The 14,007-nt window shown below is 41.9% G+C and overlaps 1 protein-coding gene across 2 annotated transcripts in view; it reads left to right on the top strand.

Annotated features, from left to right (window-relative positions):
* The first annotated feature begins 453 nt into the window (after positions 1 to 453).
* The window catches only part of orla-uba (major histocompatibility complex class I-related gene protein-like), a 31,333-nt gene continuing 17,779 nt past the window's right edge, over positions 454 to 14,007 (top strand). The window contains exons 1-2 of one of the 2 annotated variants that reach the window (XM_011480968.3): positions 454 to 599; positions 2,739 to 2,856. In XM_011480968.3, coding sequence (XP_011479270.1) covers positions 2,799 to 2,856 — 58 coding nt within the window. In that variant the 5' untranslated portion in view covers positions 454 to 599; positions 2,739 to 2,798. The remainder of the gene's footprint in view (positions 600 to 2,738; positions 2,857 to 14,007) is intronic. The other variant, NM_001278878.2, reaches the window with a different exon arrangement.

Here is a 14,007-nt window from a genome sequence, read left to right as displayed (position 1 = left end):
GTCTTAAGTAATAAAATAGTCATAAAATCAATCCATTGTGTGTCCTGTGTTACTGTTGCCCAAAACAAAACATAAAGCAAAAAGTATTGGAGTAGGGGCATCCTGTTTGTTTTTGATCCTTTATTAAATATTGTTAATCTTACAACTTTTCTCCCCTTCATTTTGTGGACCATATCTTCTCTTGGATAAAAGATTGTGGTGCAGCAAACATCAGGTTTAAAAATAGAAATTACAATCATATTTATTTCTAAGCTGCTTCTAACTGTTCTAAAATAAAGTCGCATATACACCCAAGGATGTGGCAAATTACATCTGCAAACAACAAAGACCACATGACCTAAGAATCGTGTTCTTGCACTTCAAGTACGTTATCAACCTCTCTGACGGCTTTTTGCCTAGACACAAGTGACGTAAAGTCATCGTGTAATTTTCATTGGTCCAAAATAAAAACAGGAGTTCCGGTCTAGGTCTCGTCAGGAGAAGTTCCATAATACAGTCTGGTTTTCCATGAAGAAGCAGGAAATACGAACAATGTAACCGCACAACAGTGATTACCCTTCTTTTTCTGATTTTTAGTGGAATACACAGAGCAGTGGCAGGTGAGTTTATAGTGAATGGGTAGATTTGGGTTATTTATATAATTGTCTAATTAAAGTTGTGTGGCTCTGCGATGGACTTGTCTTGTGCTTGTGGGCTCGTGGTTGTCCTCGCCTATCTGATGGGTTAGCCTTCAGAACACCATGATGATCCAACAACTACTTTAGACATTTCTTTCAAAATTACAGTCATAAGTCATATATGTGTGTGTTTTTTGTTTATTATGGGTCCATCTGTTGTCTCTTTATAAGAACACTTAAAGATGAAATGGAATAACAATTGTTTGTTTTTAGTTAAAATACAGGAAAAAAAATGTTTTTTTGCTTTCGCTTTTGGCTGATGTTATTTGAAACTGAAGGGAATTTACATTGACGACACATAAGATGTACATTGCTGCATTGCCCATATGTATTTTAAGTGCTTTTAATGTTAAATTTGGTTGGTCACACATTTCTAAAGGGTTATTATGAACCCTAACCTTAAACAAAATAAGTGTGGTAAGAAAAAGCTTTAGCACTGGCGGCAAGTATTTAGAAAATTATCATGTGTGCGAAAAGTTTCTTTCTTTGCTTTTAGCTTTTCTTTTTATGACACTTGTTTATTTATTTTATTTTTAATTGTTTTAACCTCTTAGTTGTTGATTCGAATGTTTTTGAGCTTTTATTGTACAGGGCTTTGTTTGACTGACGTCAGTTCATTATAGATAAATTAATTACATTAAACTTCTCTTCTGTTCTAATTATCAGTATGAGATCCGGGAAAAATAAGTCTTTAGACACAAGTTAAAGAGGTTGAAATACTGTGAAGCAGCAGTAAGTCAAAAATGTTAGCATTATTTCCTCTCTTTCTGTTAGAATAGACATAGACAAATAACAATGACAAACAACGTTATCAGTACATTTGATAAACATCTACCGGTAGTTTTTATCATAGGACACCATTTTTCATCTCCATTTATAGTCTGAAGGGTATTTCTGCTGACCTTGTCCAACAAAAGTCGAGAATGTTATAAACGTTTTATTTTAAAATTAATTCATTTAAAATTTATTTTAAATGATTTTAATTGATCACTCAACTACAAAAACCTTGCAGGCTTGCAGTCAGTACAGTATTGCATTTCCAGCTGCGTTCGCTCAGGTTGGGGCCTTACTTCTCCCGCCCCTTTCTCCTAATATTTTTGTGATGATTGACAGGTGATGTTGAAGCAAAAGCAAAAACATACGTCACACACCTGGTGATCTGTTGCTGCGTTGCGTCCACCTGAGTGATCTCAAACATGCTTATTGTGCATCTTGGCTGCACATATTTGGTGTCTCCAACATGAATCTCCATCCGTTTTTTATAAAAATGTAGGAGTAGCTGACCGGCTGCTCTACAATAACTTGTGACTGGGGTTTAAATGTGCAAAAAGTCATAAGATAGAAAATCCAAAAATGTTTACTGAATTTTGTTTCTCCTTTACTGATTTGTGGTTTAAAGAGTAAACTTAAAAAAAAAAAACATTCAACACAGACTCAGAATTGGGAGCACATCCTCTCTGACATCTCCACCTTCAATTTCAATGAGTCCAAGTACAGTCCAGACTTAATGAAAATCATCTTTAAGCCACACTGAGGGTCTCAGTTTGGGAGGAAGTGTTGCCAAGTGTCCAGCAGTAAGAAGAAGACAATAGAAGAACCATTGATGGATTTACAGAACTGTAGAATTGAAGTCTTCTTTAGTGTTTAATAGTTAGAATTCAACAGTGTTAACTGAACTGTGTTAAAAATGATGTTTAAATGAGAAAACAGCAGATATGGAAGATTAAATAAACAGAAATGTATTACTGATTTATTTACTTATTGATTTTTTATTAACATATTTAATTTGAATTAGAGTTTTATAAGTAAATTTTGTGCAGAAAACAGTTAACAATAGAGTATAGTTAACAGTATAGTACATGTTCCATACAAATTTATTGGCTCTCAGACACTCACTAGTTGAGTGTGTGTGTGTGTGCGTTGAAGTTGCGGCCCTCGCTCAGCTAGACCCTGCGTTCATTGGCCCCCAGGCAAATTGAGTTTGAGACCCCTGGTTTAGATCATAGTCACGTGCTCCGACTCTGACGTTTCATTCAATTATTCTCTGATCTTTTGATCCAGAACCCAAGGAACAGATTCTAAACAGGAAAGTGTCAGACTGAGATCATCAGAAGATCCAGAATGAAGATCCAGATGTTTCTGTGTTTTCTGGGACTGAGTTTCCACAGCGCTGCTGCAGGTCAGTCACCAGTTTTTAACCTTTTGATTTGATTTTGAACTGTTTGTGTTTTTATCAATCATTTTGTTCCATAGGAATTTTTGTTTCTTCTTCTTCAATATAATTAAACCGATGAGGTTATTTATATAAAAGTGAAAGAGTTTAAATCTAGAGCGACGTCACTGAAGTCTGTTTTTATTTAGTAAATCTCTGTTTATAACCAAATCGGCCGGCAAGATCATGGCGGTGACTGGTTTCTTTATCGAGCACCGAGCACCTAACTTATTTATTGAGCTTTTTTGAAGCAGCAAGATTTACCTTTTCCTGAACACGATCGGGAAACGTTCTGGATTGTATTTTTTGGATACATTCTACAAATTCCCACCGTTCAAAACGCCAAAATCTGCAAAAAGAAGCTCCGCTAGCTTGTTTTTATGTTAACCGACGAGCACAGTTCGGTAAGTTAGAAATATATTCACAGATTTGGACTTCCGGCCTCAATAACTCTTCTGATAAACATTAAAAAATGTGATAGCAGTTATCTCAATGCATTTGTATTAACACAGATAGGGAACTACAAATGCATGCCAAAAGAAAAAAGTTCGGGTTTTTTTTTTGCCTTTTGATCACAATTGTTCTCTTCGAGGTGTAAATGCAGACATGCAGCGAGCCAGCTGCCAAGCGACCGTTAACAAAGTGCAACCTCTGTGCAACACTTTTCTATAAAAATCAATAATCTTTTAAAAAGCGAAAATATCTACATTTATATGAACTGGTAATGAAGACCTGTCAGCATATTCATGCTACAATAAATATTTTGTGAGAAAGTCCATCTTTATTATATTTGATTGCATACATTTTTCACATTTTATTAGATGTATGAATCATAAATAAAATGAACAACAGCTTTAAAAATACTGAAGCTACAGTCACCATACTTCCTTTACCGACTAATTATGACCTTACTGTCCGACTACAACACAGATTTGGTCAGATATCCACTTTGTTTATTTTTAGGAATTTTTCATATAGAAATATGGTTCATATTTTGTCAAAAATGTTTAATAACTCTGAAAGTTCTGAAGCTACATTCACCAAAATCTTTGTACTGAGTAATCATGACTTGATTGGGTAAAATTATATTTAGAGAAGAAACTATTTATTTCAAAATTTGTCTGTGAACAAACTTTACTTGTAATTTCATCAAAAGGATTACTTCTGAGTACACTCCAGTGTTACTAGTAAGGAAGTTGGTTGAAAAGTAATGAAAAGTCTGTAAAGAAAGTTTGGTAACAGAAGCTTTCAGTATTTTCAGAGCTATTAAACATTTTTGACACAATATGATCCACATTTCTATATGAAAAATTCCTAAAAAACAAACAAAGTGGATTTCTGACCAAATCTTTGTTGTAGTCGGACAATAAGGTCACGATTAGTCAGTACAGGAAGTTTGGTGACTGTAGCTTCAGTATTTTTAAAGCTGTTGTTCATTTTAATTATGATTCCTACGTCTACTAAAAGGTGAAAAATGTATGCAATAACTTTTTTTTTTTTTTAAACTTGTCCTGTCCAACAGCTAGGTAGGCAGATAAGAGCTGAGGGCCTCTTGTGTTGGACATATTTTACTTTAACAAGAGGGGTTATTAATCTTCAGACAAACCAAAGGTGTGACTGGACAAACCCCTTTTGTAATTGAGGCCAAACTTTATTCATTTCAACCATGATTGAAAATCTTTGGTGTTGGACCGGACGGAAAAGGAAAGAAGGGAAGAAGAGGGAGGGATGTCGGGGGGGGGGGGGGGGGATAGTGAGAGGGGGGGGTAAGACCATGAAGCAACATAGAGCAGACAGGTTTACTGGTTGTTTATCATTACGGTACAGTTCAAATGTAGTTCAAAAAGGGCGGGGCCTGTCCACACACACACTCAAATATTATCAACACACCTGCTAACTGCAAAAAAAGTTCACATGTCAACATGTACACAAAACAGATAGTGTTCACGAACGCATACCTTTGCCTTTAAACCAACTAGTGTGAAATCTTTCATTCATTCAATCATGCAAACTATAAGTGCAAAGGTGAGCTAACACCTGTGCTCAGGTGGGTGTTTATGTTCTTCTAAAATGGATAGTGGAATGTGAAAAGAAGGAGGAGGAGCGCCCAGCCACCCCCACACCCAGACCCCCGCCCCAGCAGCAGCGGCAGCCGGAATTCCCCCAACGCCACACGGGAACAGGCAGGGAACAACCGCCCCCCGGGCGACCAAGACCGCCACCCAGGCCAGGGCCAGCAGGACCGCCGCGAGGCCCCCAGAGCCAGAGAGCAGGGAGGCGCGGAGGGAAAGAGAGCGCCGCCCCAGCCCAGCCAGGAAAGCAGCCCCCCCGCCGCGCCGGAAGAGCCCAACGCAGGGCCCCACCGGAGAAGGACGCCCACAGCCCCAGACGAGCACCCCACCACCACCCAGGAGTTCCGGGCATCCCCCTGCCCCAACCCCAGGTACGAGCCAGGACCCCCCAAGGGAGACCCGCTCCGCACTCCAGGCAGCCACCCACCCGGCCCACGGTTGGTCCAGGGAGGGGCAAGGCAGGGGCCTGCCGCCCCCGCCCAGGAGGGGGGAGCCCCGGGGAAAAAAGGGTGGCCCACAAGGGGTGTTATAAATATGGCCTGACCAGGCTCGGCCATGTTGGAAGTTTGGCGGGGCCCAGCGCTCAGGGGCAAGGACCAGGACCCGCCCCCCAGGGACACGAACACCCCCGGCTCAGGTGTAGTATGAACCCCCCCACCGTGCGGAGAGAGCACCGCCGGGCCCAGGGAGCCGGCACCCAAGGGACACGGCCGCCATCGCCAAGATGCCTGCACCCCCCACCAGGGAAGGGGTAGGGGACAGATGGACCCAGGTCCCACCTTCCTTGCAAAATGTGTGTGCGTGTATGTGTGTTTGAGAGGGTGTGTGTGTGCATGTGTGTGTGTTTATGTTGGAATGCATATATTGAAGGGGGAGGGGTGTGTGTACTAAGGGGGGTGCAGTTAAAATTGGCGAGTAGGGCACTGAGGGGACATCTCCTGATTACTCACAGTGATGTCCCCTCACCCTCCCCACCAAGGGGCCCTAAATGTCTAAGGTTAAATTTGGCGGGTAGGGTGCCAGGAGGACATCTGCTGCTTGCTTGCACTGATGTCCAAGCACCCCCCCTACCAAGGACCCTACATGTCTAAGGTGCAAATAAATGCGAAAGAGGGGGGGCCCACTCCATACGGCAACCATAGGAGGGGGGCCACTGCCAAGTAGCCCCCCCCCCAAGGCGCATCGCAGGCAAGACCCCCCACCCCCTCACCCTAATATGAGGTTATATGAGGAAGGGGGTAAGTTGGGGACAGCTGGTAGACTGTCCCCAGGTGGTCAAACAGCTGTCCCCCAGCCCCCCCCCAGCAAAGGGGCCAGGGCCACCCAGCCCAGGGGCCCCACCCCCGGAGGCGCCGACACCCCAGGCCCGGCACCACCCACCCCACACAGAGAGAGAGGAGCCAGAAAGCGTCCCCCCCCCCCCCCGGAGCAAGCCCAGGCCCCCACCCCCAGACGCCGGCCCTAGAGGAGCTCTGGTCAGGCCTTGATGGGACCGAGGAGGCCAACCGGCCGAGGCAACCACTGATTGCCTCAGCGGAGACCCCGACCCGCTAGCCCCCCCGACCCGTACCAATAATGCCCCCCCCTCCCCCCCCAGAACGCCCCCCCACAGGACAGGGCCGACAAACCCCCCACCCCACCCCACCCCAGACCCCGCAGCCGAAGCGGGTGACACCCAGAGCGACCGGGGGCCCCGAGAGGGTTGTCCCGTCCCGTCCCAGAGCCAGGGAAGGGCCGATCCCAGCCCCAGGTGCAGATGGGCAGCCCATCCGGCGCCGCAGGGCCCCCCGCCAACCCCCCCCAGCACAGGCAAAGGGACCACCCCCCCAAGCCAAGCCAGACCACCACCCCACCCCCCCACCACGCACCACCACACCCAAGCCCAGAGGACCACGCAGCGCCCCAGCCCGCCACACCCAGGCACCGGACCCGACCCCCCGACCAACGGAGCCCCCACCGCCCCCGCCAGGCACCGGAGGCCCCGACCCCCACCCCAAACCACAGCAGAAGGGCAAGGAGCAGCGACGACCAAGCCCCCCACCCCCCTAAGTCATGAAGTCAACCACAGGAGACCAGAGAGACTGAATTCTTTCAAAGTTACTTGAGCTTTGGGCTGACATTTTTTCCAAGCTGATATGATCAAACAGCAGATTTCTGTGTTGACTTATGTTTATATGTTTCTTGTTTTTCCAATTTATTAAAATCGTTTTTTTGGCAATACAAAGAGTTATGAAAATGATAGATGCTAATCCTTCTTTTATATCGATGGCACTCATGTCACCAAGCACACAAAGTGACGGTGAGGCCGTGATTGAAACCTTAAGCCAGACTGATAAATCGGCACATACCTGCTGCCAGAGAGCCTGGACAGGAGTGCAGAACCACAGTGCGTGCATGTAGCTGTCGGGTAGATTATTATCACAGTACTCGCAAATGTCTGAGTTACTGAGACCCATCTTGAACATCCTCTGTCCAGTGTAGTAAATTCTGTGAAGAGTTTTGAGATGGATTAGCTGCAGATTTGGACTTTTTGTCAGTTTAAAGGTGTTTAGACAGAGTTCTGACCAGAAGCTTTCAACTGTGCTGATGCTCAAATCTGCATCCCATTTTTTTGTTGGAAGGGCAATATTGTTATCTAAATTACATAAAAGTTTGTATATTTTGGAGAGAGTTCTATTCATTGAAAAATTAATCAGAGTGGTAACTACATCTGGTAGCTTTAAATTGTCGTCTTTAAATTTATACTTTTTAGTAATACTTGATTTAAGTTGCTGATATTCCAAGAAGTTATTTATTCCATGTTTGTCTTGAAGTTCCTGGGGAGTTATGAATCTTCTATCAATGCAATAAAATATAATTGAAATGCATTTGTAGTTCACTATCTGGGTTAATACAAAAGGATTGAGATACTTGCTATCACATTTTTTAATGTTTATCAGAAGAGTTATTGAGGTCGGAAGTCCAAATCTGTGAATATCTTTCTAACTTTACCGAACTAAGGAGCATGGCTGCTCTGGCAGCAGCATGGACATACCCGTGACTTCGGAGGAGGAATTTCCTTCACTCCCAGTGACCCCAAGTAAGCCTCCCCTTGCTAAAAGGCTTACTATGCCCTGGTCCACGAAGTCTGATGATGCAGTTAATATGCTCGCCGAACAACAACAATCAATCAAGAAGTGATGCTTTTGAAAAAATGGTTAAAACCGTCTGTTCCGAAATCAAACTCATAAATGACAAAGTTGATGTTATGGAAAAACGTGTGGAGAAAAATGAGGAATCTACATCGAGATGCTTGGCGCAGGATGCAGATCTGGAAGCTTATGGTCGTCGATGGAATCTGGGGCTTTATGGCCTTCCTGTGGCTGAAAGAGGAAACCGTGCGTGAGGAGGTGATCAGCATTTGCCATCACGTTTTGCTGGAAGGTTTCATGATGCTGTTGATGTTGCTCATCGGATTGGAAGAAAACGCCAGGAGGACCCAAGGCCTCGAGGTATTCTAATCAGATTCATCTCCCGGCGCCTGAAGGAGGAGGTTTGGAGAACGGCCAAGAAGAACGGATTTCTCCAAGCTAAAGACTTGGGCTTCAACGAGGACTTAACAAAAGAGGACAGGGAGTGTCGGCAGAAGCTGTTGCCTAAAATCAAAAAAGCACATGAGGAGGGAAAGGCGACTTACTTCCTGGGAGGCCGTGGATTTATTAATGGGTCAGAAGTGCACCATGAAAAGAGAAAGATGAAGGGGGAAAAAAAGAGAAATTCTCTTTTTTTTTTTGTATTTTTTTCTCAACCATGTGAGGAGTCCTGTGTGTTCTCTGCATTATCAGGAACTTTCCCCCTTCTCAAATCCCTTTTCAGTTTTATATTTGAGTTGATTCCCTCTTGTTTTGTTTTTGTTGGGGGGTCGGAATGGGGGATGGGGGTCGCAAAGGGAGGAAGAAGAAGGGGCATGAGAGAGAAAAGGAAAATAAAAACCTTAAGAGTTTAACATTTTTGTGAACTAAAGCTGCTAAAATGGATTCAATAGTGCTGTTCTTGATATTGCACTATTTTTTAAATATTCTTATAGTGTTTATAAAACATAACTTGTTTTCTGTGTGTTGTTTATTCTAGTTAATCTGTTTACTCTATCTTCTGTTTCTTTTTATGCCAGGGGACTACGCAATAATGTTAAGCTCAAAGCTTTATTTCTTTTTGCAATTTCACTCAGATCTCTGTTATTTACAAGAGTCTCATTGGATATCTGATGATACCAAATTCTGGAAGTGTCAGTGGGGTAACTCTTTATGGTTTTCACAGGGTACAGAGCGATCAGCTGGGGTAACAACTCTAAAAAATATCTGTAGTGGGGACATTTTACTTACTAAAAGTGATCCATCAGGTCATTATATTTGCCAACTACTACAATGTGATAATAATATTGTTATTTCAGCCAACATTTATGGATACAACACTGTCAAAGAAAATGATCAACTTCTTATCTCTATAGAAAATTTACTGTTAGAATGGTTAGAAAATTTTCCCAAAAAGGATCATATTATTGGGGGGTGACTTCAATAATGTCCCACATAATAATGTAGATAGGTGGCCTCCTCGTGGGCTAGATGGAAGCAACACCAAGCTAAAGAATTTTATAGAGAAATTTGACCTCCATGATAGATGGAGAAGGAAAAATCCTGATGTCAAATGCTTTACATGGAGTAACAAAACTGGTACAAATAAGTCCAGAATTGACTTTTGGTTGGTCTCAAAAAGTGTCATAATTATTAAGATAAAGTTGTCCACCAAGTTTTGTGGCCCGCATTCAGCTTATTGGAAACTGAATAGCTCTGTTTTACTGGATGACTGTTAAAAAACAAGTCAAAAGACAAATAGCACAATTTTTGGTCTAAAGTTAATATAGACAAGAAATTTGGTGTATACTGGGAGGTTTTTAAATTTGAAATGGGTAAATATCTTAGAAAAGTAAGTAGTGATAAGGCTAAAAGTAGAAGAGCATGTGAGGTAAATGTCATTTCAAAAATTACTCACTTGTGTCAAAATAATCCTGACACACTATCAGATGTAGTTAAACTCCAACTCTCAAACCTTCAAACTGAATTGGATAATTTATATCTTCAAAAAACCAAGCCAGCTTTTTTGAAACCACGATCAAGATGGCTTGAAAACGCTGAACAAAATTCACATTATTGTTTTAATCTGGAGAGACACCATTCTAAAGGTAGTAGCATACACAGAATTGATATAGATGGAACTATTTCAGAAGACCATAAAGCCATTTCTAACTACTGTTGTGATTTTTACCAGAGACTTTATAGTTTTTAATTTTGCCAAGTTTCAACAGATGCCTTTATAGATTCGTTAACAGTCAAGACCATCACTGAAAGTGAAAAGGAGCAATGTGAAAGCATGATTACACTTGAGGAAGTACAAAAGGCCATTAAACAACTTAAATCTAATAAATCACCAGGGACAGATGGGCTGACTTCAGAGTTCTATAAATTTTTTGTTGAGGATCTGTCTCCCCTTTCACATCAAATGCTTTAAGAAAGTATTGATAAAGAACTGCTTCCTACAACATTGACTCAAAGCTTGACAACATTTATTCCAAAATCTGGAAAAGACACGTCATTCTTAGATAACTGGCATACAATATCCCTATTCAACAATGATTATAAGATCTTTGGTTGTCCTGTTTCTCCGTATATTTTCCTTTTAGTTTCTCAACTGTTATCAGATCACATTAAATCCAGTGTAGTAGAAGGCATCAATCTCACTGACAAATAACTAATTATTACTCAACTTGCAGATGACACTACACTTTTTCTAAAAAATTCCTGTTGCGTTTGCCATTATTGGGAAGTTTTCAAAGGCATCCGGCCTTTGTTTAAATGTGAATAAATACAAATCAGGGCTCGACATAGCCATTTGTCCGCTGGCCCGGTCCTGTTTTTCGAGCAGTACGGACCACAAGACTTTATTTTTCACTTGTCCGCTCGGGCCACTAAAATATCTAACGGTTAATACATTTTTCACCTTTTTCAATAACATATGTTTTTTCAAAAACGTGTAGATTTACCTCGTCTTCATAATTTACTTTTTCTGCTAGTCCTGTGTTCAGACTTCAGAGGTTTCTATGGGAAACCTTTTATCATTCTTCTCCTCCTCTCCCGCCTGCGCGCGCGGCTGTCACTGCCGAGCACCACGCGGCACACGCTCACTCTTCTTTTTATTCAAACTTTATTGAATGTAACAATTAAATACAAAACAATGTTAAACAGCAAAAACGAAGGAACAAGCCAGTGGGTTATTATTGCATTTTACGCAGATATATTTAAACTGACACACACATCAGCGCGCCCCCTGGTGGTTTTTCACTGCGATGATCTTAAATCCGACACCATCACTGAAGAGAGACTGAAGCATGTCAGAGATGTGGAAGACATGGCAGGAATAGATAGGAATATGTTAGATGGAGTAATGGGTGGAATTAGTAGTATGGACAGCAAGATATTTAATGAATGCATTGAAGATGAAACTGTATGCACTAAGCTTTAAGCTGAATTTCAAAGAATCAAAGGCAACTCCAAATACCTGAATCTCAGACTCAAATGCAGTATGTCAAACTACTTAATTTTGTTTTTCTTTACAATTTACAATTATTTAATTTAATTAAGTAACTAAAGTAACAAAAAGTAAATGTAACTTTGCAACAGTAACAAAAAGCAGAACCTCAAGGCAGTCAGAGCAAAAAAGTAAATAAAACTTCTTAACTATTGATAACGGACAAATGTGAAATAGTAGTGATTAGAAGCAGCATGAAAACTTCTTAACTAGTGTTACCTACTACACTGCAGTGGTCTCTTCAAAAAATCTGAAACAGACTAGAGCAGATTTCAGTTTGATATGGTCTATTTTCAGTCATTGAAAAGTGTAGAAATAAGTGCTAGATGTCACCAGAATGCACCAAATTGCACCATGTTAAAATTTTTCGGGGGGCATGCCCACGGACCCCCCTAAAGTTGCAAGCACCTGCGGAGCCGCGGGTCACGCTGTGCGCGGTGTCGGGCCAGTAACTTTCAAAAACTACTGGCCCTGTGGGCCAGTGCAAATTTCTGGGCTATGTCAACCCCTGCAAATTAATGGCAATTAAAGAATGTGCTGCTGCCACATTGTATAATCTTCCAATTAAAACCGAAGTGAAATATTTAAGTATTTTAATAACGAAAGACCAACATCCAAGAAGCTCCCTAAATTTTAACCCAATAATAGAAAAAACAAAGGAAATTGAATCAGTGGCTCTCTAGAGATTTAAGACAGTAAAAGGAAGACAGGTGGAGAAAGTGGGGGATCCAAGCACTGATTTGAATAAGTTATTATTTTAAGCTGTAACAATTATACCAGATCTGCTGGAAAGACAAATATTACATCAAAGGTGAAATTCTGACACGAAGATAAGCTGAAGACATCTGTCCATCAATACACTGTGGGTTAGGAGGAGGGATGAAGCAGACAGGGAGCAGTGTGGCAGTGTGCACGTGCACGTGGGGGTGGAGATGCATGCATACATGCTGCTGAAGTGAACCGTGTGTTCATAAGGGGAACCAGATCCTCCCCAGCCAGACCAGGAGAGGGGGGGAGAGATCCCCAGGCCAGGAGCGCCCCCGGCGACGGGACCCAAGCCAGGTGCTGTGGACTGATGAAACTAAAATGGAGTTATTTGGACATAAAAAGGGGCGGTATGCTTGGCAAAAAAAAGAACACATCATTCCAAGACAAACACTTACTACCCACAGTCAAATTTGGTGGTGGTTCCATCATGCTTTGGGGCTGTGTGGCCAGTGGAGGTACTGGAAATCTTGTCAAAGTTGAAGGTCGCTTGGATTCCAGTCAGTATGAGCAAATTCTTACAAACGATGTTCAAGAATCAGTGACAAAGTTACCAAGTTGCGCCGGCGCAGGATAATTCTAGACAATGATCCTGAACACCGCTCTAATTCTACAAAGGCATCCATGCAGAGGAACAAGTACAATGTTCTGGAATGGCCATCTCAGTCTCCAGACCTGAATATTATCAAAAATCTGTGGTGTGATTTAAAGCGTGCTGTCCATGCTCGGAAGCCATCAAATCTAACTGAACTGGAGATGTTTTGCAAAGAAGAATGGTCCAAAATACCTTCAAGCAGAATCCAGGCCGTTATTGGAAGCGATTGGGGGCTGTCATTCCTGCAAAAGGAGAATTGACTAAATATTGATGGCATGTTTCTGTTGGGGTGCCCACATTTACACACCTGCCTATTTTTTTTTACAGTTTTTCTCCATTGGTTTGACTCATTTCTTGAAACAGAAATTACATTCTCAAAACAACATGGACAAACCTCCACACCACTCTGCAATTGTTCACAACAGAATGGCATTTCTCATTAGATTCATTATATTTCAAATGTCTTAGTACATGTCTCAATGTCTCAGTACATCTTTCAAATGATTAAGTACAAGTAGCCTTCATTTAGCACAGATTCCAAGTGAATAGATCTTGTTGATCTAAACTGATTGTTGATTCTCAGTCTAATGGTTGTTTGCTCCAAAATGAGTCAGCATCATTTCATTGAGTAAGTCATCAAATGCACAATAGTCTGTTCAATTTTCAAAATTAGCCAAGAACATAATACCATGAATATGATATATGAATCCCTTGGAACATTTGATACATTTATTTCAGCAATTGACAGTCAGGTGAAACTAGAACTCGACTAACTAAGGAGGATGTCTCAGTCCAGCGAAGGGGCAATATAACTATGTGTGCTGCCATATCTGACAATGGTGTGGCCACTCACATCACCAGTCTTGACCCATACAATACACAGAAGCTCCTCATCTTCTTGGACCGCCTTCCTTTTGATTTGATCCCTGAAACTGAGAGAGGTCTCATAGGTCTCATGTTATTTTATGGGACAATGTGAATTTCCACCATGGCCTGCTTATCAGGGCCTGGTTCACTACTCATCCAAGGATGGTCATAGTGTTCCTACCACCTTACTTTCCTTTT

The sequence above is a fragment of the Oryzias latipes genome, chromosome 11, assembly GCF_002234675.1.
Source record: "Oryzias latipes chromosome 11, ASM223467v1".
In the NCBI taxonomy this organism is placed as follows: domain Eukaryota; kingdom Metazoa; phylum Chordata; class Actinopteri; order Beloniformes; family Adrianichthyidae; genus Oryzias; species Oryzias latipes.
The sequence above is the reverse complement of the archived record's forward strand: the minus strand, read 5'-3'. Positions and strand labels throughout refer to the sequence as shown.